Below are 18,876 nucleotides of genomic sequence, written 5' to 3'. Positions count from 1 at the left end.
TCTAATGGCCTGGCTGTGGAACCAGCTTATCTGATAACTGTAATCACATAAACATTGTCTATCTCGTGATGTATCAATAGATGGTTCCACAGACGGGTAAGGAGTTGAAGATCTTATGAACCAGGGATCATTCATTCTGGAGAAATGATGAGCAATGCAATGCTATGCCGGTTGAATTAGTTGTTGCTAAAACTGATTTAGCTGCGACATTTGATCATTGGCACAGCAGTCGCAAGTACAAAGTTGATGAAACTTGAGAACAAAATATGTTAACATTTTCTACAGAGTGATTGCTAGTTCACTCGAGGAAAATTCCCACATCTTGGAATTTACAAACTGGAATGGCTATTGAAAATTGGAAACTAAACGCCGTCAATGCATGAGTAATAGAATAATTACATGTAATGTGGTCTTCACCCCGTTTGCGATCTATATTTCAGCTCTATCTTGGAAGCAAGAGGCACGCTAAATCACTAATGAGTAATAAGAAGAATGAAAATAATCTGTAAATTAACTGTCATTTACTTCTACTGAACCAAATCTAGATTCAGTCCTACATATAAGATGACCATAAAGAAGAAAAACACTATAATATTGTGTATCTCTATACTTCTATATGCAGCAAGCCAGCTCTCCTGGCCTACCTGCCAAGTCTGTCAAAAACATGTTTAGTCTTTCACCTCCAACCCTCTCCCAATCCAAAAACCAACAGTCATTTCAGTTTGCTTCTGCATGAGTAATAGAATAATTTACCGACGTAGAAACTTCTTGTGGTTTCAACAAAAACAATAAGTCATTCAGCACAAGGTCAATCGGCAGCAAATCACCAAAATCATCCCCAAAGGCAAGAAATATAACAAGTGGGCACCAAAAAGAAAAGGTTCCTAACCTTGTATCTGCCCAACATAAAAAGAAGTATTAAAGATGAGTGAAAAATCTATATTGACAAGGATGAGACAAAGCTGTGTAAGACTAAAAAATCAAACATGTGTGTCCTTGTGCCATGCCATTTGTTAATATTAATCTCCCCAAGCTAGAGGTGTATTTTAAGATGGATGGTAGGATAAATCCCAATGAACCTTTTTATATGCCCCCGGGGGAATATGTGATAAACACAAAAGACCTTAAAACAACCAATTTTGAGGGGTTCTCCTTCGTACGATAGAGAGACAGTATGTCAGCGCACAATCTCCCTTGACAAGTCAAATATGCAAGTATTGGCCTGTTGGTAGTAAGATGAAACTAAAATCTGCTATAAACATTACCTTCTCAAAAGATCATCAAACTGGCTTGGTGGATTCTCCACTTAATTCTCTTCTAACCAGCTTCAGGATCTCAATAATCTAGAACAAATGAGAGAAGAAATTGGATAAATAAATAGAAACTGTCCACAATCAAGCAACTAAGATACGACACAAGATTACATTAAATTGCATAAAAATAGAAACAAACAACTATTCTAGAAGTTCAAAACTAAAAGAGAGGGTGTGCACTATTTATTTCAATACCCTCGTGTGTAGCCTCCTCATTAGCAGAATTATGTTGTAAAAAGGGGGTGCTATAGTTTGAACTCCAGACTTTTGCCTCCACTATCATGTCAATAACCAACTCCTTCAAAACCTTAACTAATAGAGAGGGTGTAACTATTTATTTCAATAAAATGGAACTACGCTGTGATTGATGTCTAGAGTCAAATCAGGTTTTTCCATGTGTATACTATAGCATTTGGATAGCACAGCACTATCCACTAGCTATCAAAAATATTGGTTAAGGAAAAAAAAAATGGCACTACTTTTTAAATGTTAAATGATATAAAACTTCTTCAAGAACAAAAAATATACACTGATACCAAATTTTATCAAAAGCAAAGTAGACTCCTTTATGCAGAAAAATAGAATTGAGTATAAGTCATGTGACATTCAAAGATGTCTTCCTTCGACATCCAAAGATGTCTTCCTTCCCTAGAATTGAGTATAAGTCATGTGACATCCAAAGATGTCTTCCTTCCCACCTTAGGGATTTTTTAATGATGGACCTATGGTATAAAACCAAAGATGAAGACATCCAAATGGATATGGTAGGGACTGCACAGCGTAGAGAGCAGGTTCAGCATAAAGACTTACAAACAATCGGAATACTTCTATGGTAAAAACAGAGCAAACATGTACACACACACACACACACACACACACACACACACACACACACACATACATATATCAGAGAACTGTGATGCCGCTGATCTACAAGTAAACAATGCCCAACAGTGCAGGACCATTCCAACCCTAAGAGAATTTTTTATCAAGGGGAGGCTGATTTCAAATTTTAAACTGTAAGACCAAGATTTCCATAAAAGAAATGAACCATATGCACGACAATTTGAAAGTAATATTAAAGAAAGAGGGAAGACTATCTTACTCCAGGATAATGCTGCAAAATTGGTGAGTAGTGATCAAGAGCTATATATATCTTTTCGAGGAGGCTTAAAAGTACATCCACTTCATCCCCCAAAAGATCAACCTGAATTCCAAGGAAAATGTCCCGTAAGGAATGGTAAAAATATTTCTAAATTGTTCTCATTTCTACTGCAACAAATTCAGATAAAATGACAAAGGTCAAATATGAATCCAATCTTTTTTTGGTAGGTAAAATACAATGCATTGATAGTGTGGGATACATAGTTCCTATTTCTTTCCTTCACTTTATAAAAGCGAACATATAACGCACCCCTAACTTTTAGTTTCCATAAAAGCACTTTCACCAATTTGACACATCGACTTCGTGGCATAGTTTCTGATCACTTGTAGACTATTATATTCTCTTTTCTTTTTAAGTGATATACACAAACCATAAAACTGTCACTGTTCAACAAGTTTCAGTTAATTATATTGAAATGTTCCAAACAAATTGACAATATTTATCATGTAATGTAAGATTTCCTTGGATCATTTCCTGCTAGGTGCAAACAATTCCTTGGGGGGGGGGGGGGGGGTGGTGTGGGTTGAGTCAACTAGGGAAAAAAAATGTAACATTTCCTTTATGATGATAGAAAGCCAACTAATTTGATTTCTCATAGATCTTCTTGTATATATCTCAAAATGTGAATGTCATTTTATGTGAAATTCTAGTCACATGCACAATCATGTAATGTCAAATAGTTTTTTTTTCATGATTAATTGCAGATCTTTAATGCACCAAGATACCATCTCACACATGCTCTAGCGACTTCCTATTTTAATATGACATATGCTTACAAGGCTTCAGTGATTATTGAAACTAATGCATAATTCATGTGTATACCCTATACTCTTGAATATATGGTAAAATATACACCTGTTGCAGCTATTACATGCCATGGAACATATGCAATGGCTAACAAAAGCTTTTCAAAGCACAAGAAGAATCCTTCCATTACCTCAGCTTCAGCCATTTGAAGGTCAGAACATCTTCTTTCAAGCCTTTGTTTGTACGACAATTGTGTCTTTCCAAGTATATTAGCTTTCTGGATAAGAGAATTCAACCGAATATTTAAAGAATCCAACCTAAAAATAGTAATGTAATCGGTATTAGTTTTCAGACCGATAAAATCAATAGAAGTTTCAGGCAGAAAATATCTTTAAACCAGGCCACATTACCCAGACAAAATAATAAAAGAAAATTTAAAAAGAACACTAAACCAGCTTACAGATAGCATAAGGTGCAGACGATAAGTACTCCCCATGCATCAACTTGTAAATAAAGGTAATTACCACCTTTTTCCCCTTCTTATTGGAACTTCTAATCGTAATCCTCAGACCAAAAGGCTACAATCCTACCCGTAAAACACTCTAGATCTCAGGTATCAAAGACTTGAAACCCCCGGAGAAGAAGGGGAGGGGGAAGGAGGAGAGGCAGATAAATAGCATTAAACTATAAGGTCTTTGTTAAGGCTTGCTTGCCAAGAAACAACAAATGACAGGGTATTGGACCCCACACACGCAAGTAGTACTATTGAATGGCTATATAAAACTAAATTGACAGAATAAGCCGACAAAAGGAGCTGACAAAGAGCAGCTACCAAATCGAGGTCCAAGAAAAATGGACATGCATAGGTCACAAATGAAGAAGAATAAATTTAGCAACTAGATTGAGGCCCTAGAGATGCGGATTTTAGAGGAAATTAAGCAAGCCATCCAACTCAAGTTCAAGTCTCTGCATAACTATGTCAATGCTACAGATTTATAGATCAATAATGCAGATCTTTGGAGAGTTGAGAAAAATAGAAAGTACCTCAAATTGTTCTTTTTGATACCCTCTGCTACTTTACAATCATAATCAGCAAGAGCATTTGACAGTCCATGGACAAGAACAATTACTGCTCCCATTTGCTTCCTCTGTTCCTCTTCTTTAGCTTGAACCAATGACAAAGTGTTTTGCTTCTCTTGGGTAACAATTAGAAGCATATTTCTTTGTTCATCAGCTTCCCTGAACTCTTCCAAATTCTTTTCAAGCTGTTGATTCAATTTGTTTATTTCCGCTTTATAAACATCAATTTGCTCCAATGCCTCTACCAATTCACCCTTCGCTAATTTTAGTTCCTTGCTGCTCTCAGAAATTAATGTCTGCTGACGATTTTCACGATCTCGTAGACTATGAAGCTCCTGAGAAGCTAGCTCAAACTGCTCTTTTTCTTTCGTCAATGCAGCTGATACTTCTTCTGCTATCTTTTCCTTTTCTTTGATTGCCTCTGCCAGTAAGAGCACCTCTTGCGATTCTTTTAACTCCAGCCTTAATTCTTTTTCTCTTTCCAGTGCTTCCATTTCAAGAGAAACTCGAATTTTGTTTTCATGTATATATCTCCTGGTCCAGTTGTTGAGTTGTGATTCGGCATCCTTGAATGCTTCCTTAAATATTACTTCACAAAGCCCTTGCATAATCAAGGATTTCATAACTGAATCTTCAATACACTCCAACTCTGTCTCCTCATTGCCACACTTGATCTGAGCCGTCATTTCCCTGAGAATACATTTATTTACCTCTTTGCTAACAAAAGCTTCTATATGTGCATCTTCTACAGAAGATTTGAGATTTTCTATCAATTTTAGCGAGTCCGTCTCAGTCAAAGAATACTGTAACATATTTGCTGCAGCATCAGAAACCTGTGTTGAAAGACAGTGCACTTCTTTTTTCTTATCTGTAAGTGAGTCTCTTAGTTGTTGATTTTCCAGAAGAAGGTTCTCAAGACGAACCATTAAGCTGTTGAGACTATCAGCTTTATTGCTTAATGGGAGTAATTTTTCATTTTCCACAAGGATGCTGTCCAACTTCAAAATGATATCTGGGATTTTTCTCCTTAATGTGTCAAACTCCTTATCCTTCCTGAGATGCAAAGAAGACCCCCTGTCTTTCAAGTATTTACCCTTTAGAGTAAACAATTCTTCAGTTTTCTGCTGCACAGTAGTCTCGTGATTCCTTTTCATCTCTGTTACATATTTCACCAATGCCTCCCTCGACATGTTTTTTAACCGGGCAGGATCCCAATTCTCCGGCATACCAGTTTTAGACTCATCAAATTTACCATTTTCCTCCCAAACTGAAGTTGAAGACGAAATATGACTGCTCAAAGCCTTGTGCTGGAAATGATCCAAATCATAAGAACCGTGAGAAATCAGCTCCATAGTTTCTGGACCAGATAGCCACTTTGAAATCACATCTAATTCCGTGCGCAAACTTGAAATCTCATTGATTCTTTCATGCCAATTTACTCTTTGGCTACTACAAAAATGAGCAATTTGATCCCATAATTTCCCTTCGAACTCTTCCTGAAGACTCCTAATACAACTCTGGATCACCATAGCTTCAAGTTCCCCTTGAAACTCTCGCTCCTTCTGCCACTCACAAACTGATGCCGTAGCCAAGTTAAGCATGCCATCAACCTGCGTGCAGATGCCGTCCAATGTAGATTTTAGAGCATCAAGTGTTTTATCAACACCAACCCAGGTTTCAGACGCCTTCTCTTGCAGAATTCCACCCAATCCCACCAACTCTGAGACAGAACCGATCCTCTTGATTGACTTGCACCCCCTAATACCATAAATCTCTTTCTTGAGCTTCTTAATCTGTTGCCCGACCACACTTTTTAAGTTGCCTAGAGATTCTCTCATCTTACCATGATCCACAAAGGCGTTAGAAAAACTACAAGGAAGCCCAAATTCTGCATTTCTTGATTGATTCTTTACCAGTGACCCTGAAAATTCAATTTCATCCCTACCCACTTGGTTAAAATGTAATGTTTCCTTCAACCTAGCCACCTCTAGTTCTTTTGCACTGATTTTCTCCGCCGCCTCCTGCTCCACTGCGTTCACCATCCCTCTGATGACAGAGTCAGTAACCATTCTCGAAATCGTCAACCGGTCATCTATATCTTCCAAATACGAATCCAAACCCTCAAGAAGGTGATCACCCAAGTTCTCACTCTCCTTAAAACCACTGCTCTGATGTTCTAAGCCATCACCATTTGAAGCCACTGTACCATTCGAAACTTTCGCGCTCACCATAACCTCTTGATTCTCCATATTTATATAACTATATATATATATATATATATATATAATCTGAAAATTTTAGCAACCAAACATTTAATACAAATGAGTGCGAGAGCAAATTTAGCTGAAACTTATCTTCAATCTAACATTGAATTTAAGCCATAAATAACACTTCCAATTCAAGATATAACACAAAAAAGACTTAGAAATGTAAAAAAATTAAAAACTTACAAGTGAAAATAAGGGAAGTTGTGAACTTCTTCAAGAAATTACTCCAAAAATTAAGAGTCCAAAGATTTGAAAATTCCGAGACGACAGTTGAAGTGTTGGATTTTCATTGCCAACTGTATTTAGAGAGCTTTTAGGGTACTATCTCTGTGAACTGCAATCCTCTGTCTCACTTTTCTCGCTCTTCCTCACACAGTCTCTCTCTCTCAAGTTCTTGTTTTTAGGGTTTTCCTCTTCCACAGAAAAGTATAACTGGATTTGGACAGGTTGAGTGAGCAGCAGTAAAAGAATATTAAATGGACCTTAATAGAGGCCCCATTTACGGAAATTACCATTATTGACTTTAATTGTTGCTTTCAAGGTTAAAGAATTCTAAATTTAAATTATCTATTAGCGTAATTAGCATTTACTTTTCTTTTTTCTTTTTTTTTTTTCTTTTTTTCTTTTAAGTGGGAGATGATATTTGTAATTCATTTGCAACAGATTGTTTTTAATAAAGGATAAATTGACCACACTGATTATTATTTTGATTTCTATTTAGGTATATAATTAATGGGATCCTTAATATTTTTTGTCCGACAGATTTATTCATTAAATTTTATAAAATTATAATTTTATCATTCTTTTGTATAAAATATAATATAATATATTATTACACTATAAGGAAATTATTGACTTTTCATCACTTTTAGACAACCAACAAAAAAAAAATATCAAAGTAATAAACTCAGAATTATTTACCCTATCCAAAACTCAAGAGAGGTTAATATAAATTACCATTTAATAAATGAAATTATATAATTGCCTTTTAAAACACATTTACACTATACAATTATTATTATAAAAAAAAAAAGAGGTTGCATTTCGCTTTTGAATGATAATAATTTCATTTATTGAAAAGTTGAAGTTAAGAAAAGTGAAACGTGAATATGTGTGTATGTGTGTATCCTAATAATTGCATAACATGTGTGTGTATATCTTTCAATGATTTCCTTTCCTTTATCATACAACATTTTTTCCCATTCATAATGTATCATGAAGTTGCTTTCATTAATCTTGATTATTTTATTTTATTATTATTTTTTTTTTCAAATATATGATACAACCCTACCAACTTAGGTGAGATACCACTTTCAATTTCGTTTGTGCTTCGAAATTAGTCTATGAATTAATTTCATCTTTAAATCACAAGTATGTGACAATAATACAATAAACTAATGAATGTTTCAAATGTCTTTATTAATTACTCGAACCTCTATAAAATAATATTAGAATTTGTTGTCTCACAAATTAATTGCTTATGAACTTTAGTCGCAATCAATGTTACTTATGATCATGATTGTTGCTTTTCTTTTATAATTAATCAATTTAACCAATAAATAATTGATCTCCTAAGAGAAAAGTTTGTAACAATCCAGTTTAAGAAAACAATAAAAGTTTGGGTGAATAGTAAAATAATGGCACCTTTTAACTTTTGATGATTGGAGTTAAATTGTTTATCGCTTGCAATCATAGCCTCATTTAAGAGGCAAATCATATTTAATCTTAAATTTTGATGTAAATATAATTTTGTTATATTATGTTTGACAGAATTGAAGTCTTAAATTTGATATTGGAAAAAAATTAGTGCAAATTTTGATTTAAATTTTTTTTAATTTCAAATTCAAGATACCGATTTAATACTACACTAACAAATATTTCAAATAAAATTGTACTTCAATTTTCTCAGAAGAATTTATGAATGCACATCTTGAAGTATATGCTTTAACAAAAATGTTTGTAGTAGTAGAGTTTCTACAAATCACAACAAATAAAAGAATATGTAATTTAATTTTATAAATTTTTAATCCATTTTTCATTTGACAAGCACTATTAAAAAACTCCATTAAAAATTGAACAAATCTACTTATCTCAACTTAAAGTCTAGTGCATATGTGACAGGGTAAAACATAATCATTTCATCATGTGTGACTAAAAATGTAAAAAGAATGATTTTGACGTATGACAATATAAAAATAATATACTAAAGACTAGTTTAGCGGTATTTCTTTTCCTTTTAAAGTGAATTGGTGATTGTTCATGTTCTCGTATAAGTAATACAGGTGTATGAATTTCTTGTCAAATATATATATATAAAGAACATAATGCTTTTACCTCGTAAAAAAATGATTTTGAAGTTCAAAATAACCTAGGTTATTATAACCCATACCAAAAATTGTGAAATAAAATTAGGGTTTAATAAAGCTTGGGACTATGTCATCAAGGGTCCAACCTTCCATTAACTTTCAAAAAGCATTAGCTTTTTGACTTCAAAAGTTGTTCGCATTCTTTACTTTCAAAATTTGTCTCATTTTGATCATAGTACTACAGTTGATTGGTAGTCTAGAAAATCACAGCCTTACAAGAGCCTTATGTATATTATAATATTATTATATTTATATTTGTACAATAGTATATATAATTATATTATTTGCTGGACTTATCCTTTTTCTTTTCTTTTCTTTTCTCTTTAGCTGTCATTACTACCTTTACACGCCTGCTGGATGCTACTCAACTATTGAAATAATATTTTTCCTTGTTTCTTCACAAAATTCATTGTTTCTTCAAATATATATATATATATATATATATATCCAGAGCTAAAATTACTTTGGCAATAATATAAATTGCACTCACACCCTTTAAGTTTGGGTTAAATACAAGTAGCTACAACTTAAATAATTTTTGAATAATAACACCCCCAAATTTGATAAATTAAACAATGATACCCCAAATAAAGGTAAAAATATTTTATTGCCATTTGACTTATGAATTGACTTATTTGATTATTTCTATTTCTTTCCTGTTCTTGCTTTTATTATTACACCTAGTATTCCAATTGATTCTTGACAGATTTATGTTGTCAAGAATCAAGATTCAAAAATAAATAAATAGAATGAAAAAAAAAAATCAAGATTCAAATATCTTTGCTGCCTAATGGGCCAATGGCTAAACATGTGGTCCACTATCACTGAGCAATCTGAAAATTAATGCCCATTTTTTTCCTGGGACGACTGGATCAGCTACTCAATCGATGGGCCAAAAATATCACCTACGCTAAGAGCCCAATAGTCCACATGTGTCTTTCCAAGTTTTTGACTTCTATCCATGTCATGGATTTGAAAATTTGAACCCTTGTTTTTTTAAAGTAAGAACACACTCACTCATTTTGTCCCACTTTGAAATTGAACCTTTCACCCTTGAGTTATATAGAGCTGGAGTGGGAGCGAGACTACGGGAGCATAACTAGAGCATGAAAGCGGTAAAATCTAAGGCTCCCTTTGTTTTGACGTAAAATATTTTCTTTTTTCAGGTAACATATTTATTTATTTTTTTATTTTTTTTGGGTGTTTGTCAAAAGTTTAGTTCAAGGGAAAGATCTAGTCTATCGGATGGGACGTGTAAAATAGCTTGTCGAAAATTGATGAATAAGTTATCTTTGTTAGGTTTTAATATTTTTTTCTTCATAAATATTTTACGACAACCAAGTACATCAGAAAACGTATAAAATATTTTACGTTCAAACTAGCGGAGCCTAAGTCAAACAAAATGGGAGTAGAAATAAAAGCACGCGGAAAATAAGAGCGATACCCGTTTCAAAAAATTGTATTACATAGCTTCCCACATCCGCCTTAAAGGAGCTGAATTATACCACCAACACCAACAGCCCAACAACAGTCCACAGGTGGTTTTCAATAATGGCAGTTTGAATGTCCTTAAATTTAAAAGGGTCCATTCACTTAATTGTTAGATAGCATTTCAATTTAAAAGGGTCCATTCACTTTAAAACTTTATGTACTCAATTTAAGATGGACTAGTACATTAGTTAAAAAGACTATTACAGACATGAGTTTACATTGATCAAAACTCTACAAATGATTAAATTTGTTAACCCAACATAAAAATATCATGTGAGTTGAAGAAAGTTTTGTTGAATTGATTTGAGTATCAAAATATCATATTAACTATGTGAACTATGGTAAATAAAAATGGGGTTTTTGTTTTTTCTGGTTTTTTTTTTGGTACTCTCCAAAGTCCAAGAAGGAATTGAACTCCTAAAATGAGGAATAGAAGGGGTTGTAAAGTAATCAACATTAATATATATATCATCTTATTTAATTTTATTGTTTTAACACTTGAAATTATATTGAAATTAGAAAACTCACAAATATTCACAATAGGGTTGGAAAGATCAGTATCCCCTCTTGTTTGGAGGGTCATGTGCCCCTTCGTGCACGGACCCATGAAGTGTTCAGTGGGGGCAATCGCCCAATTTTTCCTATGAATGTTATGAAAAATTTGAAAATATTCATACTTTTGTATAAAAAATTTTAAGAATACCCTTACTCAAATTTTAATGATATCCCACTATATATTGTTGCTTTTCAAGACAGTTCCCTTTCATATAATTTTCTGGGTCTATACCTGACTGTGCACTTGACCAAACCCACGTAATTTTGGTACATTGTCATGAAATTCAAGACAGGTCCCATGTTGGGGCTTCGTGAGATACATTTTAGATTTCGTGTTGTATATCAAAATTACGTAATTTTGATTAAGGACCTCATCAAACAGACAGAGATCCATTTTTAGGGTTGGAAAACCTCACTGCCCTTTAAAGGAGGAGTTGTTAATAGTCCAGTAGTTTAAATAAAGTTCACATTTGCCAAATATAGAAAATTGTTTTCTTCTTAGGATATATTTATTTGATTTGAGATTTCAACTTTAGTTTGACTTGAGCAAAACTAATTATAACAACGAAGTACATATGCGTTGGACTATATTTGTATATTTGATTTGAGACTTCAATTTTAGTTTCACTATAGGAACAAATCTAAATTACAGTAATAATTACTCAAATGAGGCTAATTAACAACATGGTGGAAATTACAGTATGTATTATGTACTTTAAAATGTTGACGTTCGAAGATATAATTCACAGTTACTTAAAATTAATTAAGAAGGTATTTGCACATTCTTTTAAATAACATATTTTGTTTTTGAAATATTAATTGCTCTCAAAATAAATCAACGTAGTGAAAACTATAATTGAATATTTTTAAAAGATTTTCAACAAAGAAAAACAATATGTAATTTATATATATATATATATATATATATATATATATATATATATATATATATTTATGAGTGTATTTCAATGAATATATTGGTTCTTGATCAAATTAGATTTATATATATGGGTTTAGGTGCACAGCGGCCATCCTTAGAGAGTGGAGGAGTAAGAAGTGGAGATGGCCATGGTTAGAGGGTGAGTGTGTAAGAGGTGGAGAAAATAGGGTGGTAAATATGAAAAAAAAAAAAAGAAAAAAAAAGAGAGGAGAAATAAAATAAATATAATAATAATAAATTTATTATATTTTGAAATATTATAAAAATGTATCATAACATATTTTCACTCTATTTTGAAAATGGAGTGATACATATTATAATAAGTATGAATTGTTGTGCCTCTTTATACTCTTGAAACACATGACAAGACCACATTACATTAATCATATTGATCTAGACCTCCTATAGCTAGCTACTTGGTAGATTTATTAATTAAAATTTAATGAGGACTAACAAATAGAACTATTTTCTGACATGTATATAATGGTAATTAATAACTTATATTGTTAAATCTCCAACAGCATGTATATATGGAATTGTAGTAGATGATCATGATCAGAACCAGAGGTAGAAGAACATTCAAGGAGAATAAGGTGTTGCGGTAAATACTCATCTTATATATATATAAAATATTCCTTGATCTCACCTGCTTTAATGGTTCACATTCAGTTTTTATCAATTTTTTAGATACATATAGGACCACAAAAATTTATATAAAAAGGTAAGAACTGAACTTTATTTATTTATAATTTTACCAACACTACTTAATTAGGTGAAATCTAGCTTGGACTTATTAATGGAAGCAACATTTTTTTTTGGTAATTAATTTTAGATTTTTTATTTATATTTTCTTTTTTTCGGTAATTAATTTAAAAAAAAAAAATTTCGGACAAAGAACCCACAAAATATTCGTGAGAAATTCAAACCCTTTAACTTTCAATTTAAAGAAAGAGGAGATACTACTAACACAACAAATTTTGGTGTTTCTCAATTGAATTGAACTAAGTAATTATCTAATGGCTTCTCGATCTCCCACATCGTTTTTGTTTTTCTTTCTAAAATTGTTCTCACTTGTTATTATATATTTCTTCCTTTTTCTAGACTTGTTTTAATTGGTTAAAGAGCAAAGTTTCTATAAATTATATAGATTTAATTAACACTATTAATATTAATATATACTAAAAGGAAAAAAAAAAATATTGCTTTAAATTTTTTTTGCTTCAGTATGGACCCTATATATATATATATATATATATATATTATTCAATGGGATCTTGTTAATTAAGTGTGCTAGGAGGAATGAAATACGGATGACATACATGAACAACCTTTAATAAAAATATAAAGTTTTTTATTATTTTTTTCCTAAAAGTTTAAGCAATGTATAGTTTTAGTTTTGTTCGGACTAGAACACTCAACCTCATTTAAAAAAAAAAAAATAAAAAAAAAAAAAAAAAAGAAGGAGTCCATTGATAAAACTACAAAGTTAAACCTGTATTTTGACACTAAAAAATAAAATAAATAACAGTGCACTAAATATGATAACTCTTTTGTATATATATATATATATTGATATATAATATATATAGAATTATGGTTCGAAGCGTCGTTCTACGCAATGTATCGGACCGTTTGCGATCATTTTTCAAGGTTGATACGAGACTCGTATCAACCAGTTTATATTGTTGTCTGAATTCGTTATCATAACCGATACTGCGACCAATACTATATAATAGCTACTCATAAATTTTATTTTATTATTATTATTTTTTAGTTAGTACTCACAAACACTTATTTCTTTTGAGATTTAAATTATTGACCTTCCTTTCAAGACGTAAGAGATTAATATCACTAAATTCCTATCAATTGGTTACTATATATCACTAAATTCCTATCAATTGGTTACTATAAATTGATACTATATATAGGAGTATATTAAAAAGCCTTGATGTGAAAGTGGATGAGCAAATTGCAGCACATGCATTCATGGATCCAACAACGCTCATGCTGCCATCCAGAGCTATTAAATATATAGAGCTAAAACTTCAATAAATTTATAGTAACAGAATACCATGGAACTCTCTACTTTTGCATCACCTATCCCTAGTCAAGGTTGTTAACCCCATGCTAAGGTGGGAAGCCAAGTAAGTTATTAATTATTATATATATATACACACACTTATATATCGATGCAGGTAAAATATCAAAATTATTCTGAGATGGTGGAAGTTGCTAGCAACGTATCTCTCCATTGATTGCCATAAATTAATGCCAATGGCCTTACGTGTTGATCCCCCACTCAATAATTCATTGGAATCTCCCAATGCGGGGATACGTGGATCCTCTCCTACCCTTTATTTTTTCATTCATAGCGTGTCTCATCCGGCCACTAGTAAATTAACCAATGCAACTGACTGTCAGAATACAACCGTGTTATATAATGTGATATGACACTATATACTGCTGTTGCAATATAAAATTATTGCGTTAACGATTTAAACGTACACGAGAGCTACCGGGTTTTAGTTAAAATTAAAATAAAATAAAATTAGGTATAAGTAGAATTCATCAAGTAAGAATGTAAAATAATTTATTAAAAATTAATAGATAAATTATTTTTATTAAATTTTAATATATTTTTTTAAGTTGAAAATATTTTAGGATAACCAGACACTAAAAATTATTATTTCTTAAATTCACGTGTCGGTCTCTCACAAGAAGCCAAATTCGTTACGTTGCACCGCAGCTTTATAATGATTTTTTTTTAATGTGTGATGTGTAATTTCATTTAATTTCCAGTATGAGGACAGTTGGGAGATAGTGAGATACATAATTTATGTCTATATATAGAATGTGCATGCAATAACATGTGTTCATGCTCATTGTTCCTTAGTTTCCAATATTGTTGAGAAAAAAAGCAGAGACATATAGTAATATAATATGGCTCACCCAATTCACCAAGCAAATGAAAACAGCCCTTATGGAGACCTCACAAGGGAAGAGTTCTACAAAAAGCACCATATACTCCATGAACAGAGCTTCATGTTGAACCAGCAAAACATGAAAATATTCACTCAGTCTTGGCGCCCTAATTTGGCTCCTCGGCTTCGAGGGCTTGTAGCCATGGTTCATGGCTACAACTCCGAGAGCAGCTGGCTCTTCGAGCTGAATGCAGTAGCCATAGCCAAAGCCGGGTTCTACGTCTGCGCTCTTGACCTCCAAGGCCATGGCTGCTCGGATGGCTCACCGGGGCACATCCCCAACATCCGTCCGGTGGTCGAGGATTGCATAGAGTTCTTTGACTCAGCTCGAGCCGACCATCCAAAGCTCCCGGCTTTTATATACGGTGAATCACTGGGAGGTGCAATTGCTACACTCATATGCCTGAAACAAAGATACCAATGGGATGGTTTGGTGCTAAATGGAGCCATGTGTGGAGTTTCGAAGAAGTTCAAGCCGGCTTGGCCACTCGAGAAGCTGCTTCCGGTGGCGGCTCTCTTCGCGCCAAATTGGAGAATAGTGATCTCAAAGCCGGTTGCTAGTAAATCATACAAGGAGGAGTGGAAGAGAAGGCTGGTGGCGAAGAGTCCGAGCCGCCGGACCGGTGGGAAGCCGCCGGCCGCGACCGCCCTCGAGTTTATGAGAGTGTGCGAGTATATCAAGAGGAATTGCCATGGCTTGGAGGTTCCGATGTTGGTCGTGCATGGTGGGGATGACACGGTTTGTGACCCAAACTCTGCTAGGTTTGTGCATGAATCAGCAGCTAGTAAAGACAAGAGTGTGAAGATTTTTTCGGGTATGTGGCACCAACTGATTGGTGAGCCAAATGAGAGTGTGGAGTTGGTGTTTGGGACTGTACTTTCATGGATTGGAGAGCGAGCTGACAAGGCCAAGACCAACTCATGCCCATTGATGCCAAGTCTAGATTTGGAGTATGCCATATTGACAAAGTAGAAGATTGTGACCGATTAAATCTTGGTCACTCTCAAAAATAAAATTTACCATTCGACAGGAATACTTACCTTCTTTTTTTCCCAATGTTTTCCTACATTTTAGATCTTAAAGAAATAATTTAATTGACAAAGTCTTCAATGTAATTTTTTTTTTTTTTTTTTGTGGGTGTTGCCTTGTCATGATAAAGGGTGGAGAAATATACAGACAGATGATAACTAAATTGCTAAAATTTTAAAATTTGTTTGATTTGTCAATTAAAAAAGTTCTCAAAATATAAAAAATAAAAAATCTATTTTCAAATAATTACTAAACACAATTTTTTAAAATTGAATTTAAAAAAATAAACAGATTTTTGTATAATTTTTTAATTTTCAGTTATTAAAAGAAAAAAAAAAAACTATTTAAAAATAGAGAACCAAACAGACTCTCAATTTTTTTTTATTATTTTTCTTTCAAAAGTTCATGCATACGTAGGCACCTCCCGTTAAAGAAAAGATCATACTGACCTAAACTTTTAATTGGGTTGTTTGAATGAAGTTGACAGTTGTCACTGAAAATGAAGGACAATGTTTAGTTATTGATTGGTGGACAATTTCACTTTGAATCGACCCATTTTAATTAGATAATCACCATCTCTTTCATTGATTCCTAACCCATTCCCTCCTCTCTTAGCCCTTCTTACTTGGTATCAGACATGCCATTTTCGCCATAGGTTTAATTCCATTTGATATCACACATAATCTTTCCTCTCTTTATTGAATGATGATTGAAAGTCCCTTTCTAAAAATTGAACCCTACATGTGCAAAACAAAGAATAAAATCATACTTCCACTACAAGATTTAGTTGAACTCATAGTTCTTGCTTGTCTGTTGAGTGATGATGTTCAATAGAGCACGAGAGGAAAAAGAAAAATAACCCAAACATGAATTAGACATGTTTGCTCATTGATTGATGATGTCTTATGAAGGTGAGAAAAAGAAAAAAAGTGGGAAGAGGAGGGTGTGGGTTTGGAAAGCGATGAAAAAGAGAAATAGAAGAGCAATTGTGAAGAGGAAGAAGAACAGTGAAGAGATGAGAGCGTGGATTGGGAATTAATGAAAGAGAAAAGAGAAAAGAGAAAAGGTGATTATTCAATTAAAATAGATAGATCTAAATTTTTTTTAATAATTATTTTACTGATTTTGTTATTAAAACTGATACGTTATTTTGTTATTAAAATACACAAAGAGTGAATAGAGTGAATAGAATAAATTATTCACCGGTGAATAATTGAATATGTTTCGAAAATAAATATTACTCTTGTCCTGTATTAAATGTCACCATTAAAAGTTGTGACTCATAGCTTTTGAATGTAATATTTAAAATGGGATGGGGATAGTAAATATTACTATGTCTATGTTTGAATATAGGTTTACAGTTGTCACTGAAAACAAATAGTACTACTTTAAAAATATGTTATGTTGCATGGGTAGGTATTATGTCACTTCTTCTGTAAATATAGTATTCACAATGAATGTTGTCAGTGTCCATAAAGAGAGCTGTGCGGAGTTGGAATCGAACAGTAAAACATTAGTTTCATGTCAGAGTCTGTTTGATCTCTACTTCATCTTATAGTCAACAAATGTAGCTACGTCTTATCAATAAGGAATTAAAAATGATAATGAAAACCAAGATTTGGACTGAATAGGCTAGCTGAGGTTTGTTCCGCCTTTGGATTATTTCAAAGGAGCATAAGCAAAAAAGTAATAATGCAAGTAGTAGCATCATTGTACAGTGGAGTTCAAATGAATCACACACACAAGGACTCTAATTGTTTGAACGTAAAAAAAAATATATATATATATATATATTTTTATGATGTATAATTGTCGTCAAAATATTTTTAAAAAATTAAAAATTAATAAAAATAATTTATTTATTTATTTTCGACAAATTATTTTATTTTATATACCCAGTCCTATAAAATTGACTTCTACCTTAACATATTAGACCTTTATCAAATACCAAAACATATATATATATATATATACACACTTAAAAAAGGAAAATATTTCTCGTGATAAGAACTTTAATGCATCCAAGAAGGAAGCTTTTTCTTGGAAGCTTTGTTCAGCTCTTTCAGCAATCACTGCAAAATCCCTGATGTTGTGATCTGAAAGCCTCCACATGGCACCAAATTGATAACGACTATTCATAAAAGTTTAGTGCCCACTAATTAATTAATAGACCTGTTTAAATGGAAGTCATTATTAAATTTCAGTCGTGAAGTTCCATCAGAAACAGAATATCCAAATTCCATTAATTTCTCAAACACCAAACAATAGAAAATCTTAACCTTCAATACATTACCATAGTCATCAATCTAATCTATGTCAAGCCAAACTTCATTTCCAAGATCAGATGCCTTTGAAATATAATTTGACCCCTTAGAACATCTGAGCATCAAAATTAGATCTCATCAAAATTAAAAGTAACCTCCCTCTACTTATTTTCCAAATTTCCCAGAAACAATAAAAGTAACTCATTTAATAGCAAAATCACCAAAATCAGCAGCTAGTAAAGACAAGAGTGTGAAGATTTTTTCGGGTATGTGGCACCAACTGATTGGTGAACCAAATGAGAGTGTGGACTTGGTGTTTGGGACTGTACTTTCATGGATTGGAGAGAGAGCTGACAAGGCCAATACCAACTCATGCCCACTGAAACCAAGTCAAGGTTTGGAGTATGCAATATTGAAGAAGTAGAAGATTGTGACCGACTAAATCTTGGTCACTCTCAAAAAATTTTTTTACCATTCGATAGGAATACTTACCTTCTTTTTTATCCTAATGTTTTCCTACATTTTATATCTTAAAGAAATAATTAAATTGACAAAGTCTTCAATGTAATTTTGATTTGTCTTTGCGGGTGTTGCCTTTTCATGATAAAGGGTGGAGAAATATACAGACAGATCGTGAACTAAATTGTTAAAATTTTAGGATTTGTTTGGTTTGCCAA

At 32.8% G+C, this 18,876-nt stretch overlaps 2 protein-coding genes across 4 annotated transcripts; one reads left to right on the top strand and one right to left on the bottom strand.

Annotated features, from left to right (window-relative positions):
• Positions 1–243: 243 nt before the first annotated feature.
• LOC132312204 (WPP domain-associated protein-like) lies at positions 244–7,034 on the bottom strand. Of its 3 annotated transcripts, none has more exons than XM_059810480.1 (6): positions 6,756–7,028; positions 4,270–6,593; positions 3,416–3,542; positions 2,419–2,520; positions 1,266–1,343; positions 244–896 (listed from the first exon to the last, which is right to left on the bottom strand). In XM_059810480.1, the coding sequence occupies exons 2-5, from the start codon at positions 6,552–6,554 to the stop codon at positions 1,281–1,283; spliced, it is 2,577 nt and encodes an 858-aa protein (XP_059666463.1). In that variant the 5' UTR covers positions 6,555–6,593; positions 6,756–7,028; the 3' UTR covers positions 244–896; positions 1,266–1,280. The 3 variants fall into 3 exon arrangements, 2 of the variants coding, with proteins under 2 accessions (XP_059666463.1, XP_059666471.1); XM_059810488.1 differs by having other exon boundaries at positions 4,270–6,564; XR_009483221.1 differs by lacking the exon at positions 244–896 and having other exon boundaries at positions 3,416–3,502; positions 6,756–7,034.
• Positions 7,035–14,792: 7,758 nt separating this feature from the next.
• LOC132312198 (caffeoylshikimate esterase-like) lies at positions 14,793–16,036 on the top strand. Its single transcript, XM_059810467.1, has one exon. The coding sequence runs from the start codon at positions 14,865–14,867 to the stop codon at positions 15,876–15,878; it is 1,014 nt and encodes a 337-aa protein (XP_059666450.1). The 5' UTR covers positions 14,793–14,864; the 3' UTR covers positions 15,879–16,036.
• Positions 16,037–18,876: the final 2,840 nt, after the last annotated feature.

This window comes from Cornus florida, unplaced genomic scaffold (genome assembly GCF_030987335.1).
Source record: "Cornus florida cultivar Cherokee Brave unplaced genomic scaffold, ASM3098733v1 CherokeeBrave_3.0.0_Hap2_Chr01, whole genome shotgun sequence".
In the NCBI taxonomy this organism is placed as follows: domain Eukaryota; kingdom Viridiplantae; phylum Streptophyta; class Magnoliopsida; order Cornales; family Cornaceae; genus Cornus; species Cornus florida.
Note: the sequence above shows the minus strand (reverse complement) of the source record. Positions and strands in the feature narration are given on the sequence as shown.

Coding starts and splice junctions, on each gene's coding strand:
- LOC132312198 (XM_059810467.1), top strand. CDS start 14,865: ATGGCTCACCCAATTCACCAAGCAAATGAAAACAGCCCTTATGGAGAC.
- LOC132312204 (XM_059810480.1), bottom strand. CDS start 6,554: ATGGAGAATCAAGAGGTTATGGTGAGCGCGAAAGTTTCGAATGGTACA. Junction 3,543..4,269: donor ATCAAAAAGAACAATTTGAG/GTACTTTCTATT, acceptor TACTATTTTTAG/GTTGGATTCTTTAAATATTC. Junction 2,521..3,415: donor TTCAAATGGCTGAAGCTGAG/GTAATGGAAGGA, acceptor CTTGGAATTCAG/GTTGATCTTTTGGGGGATGA.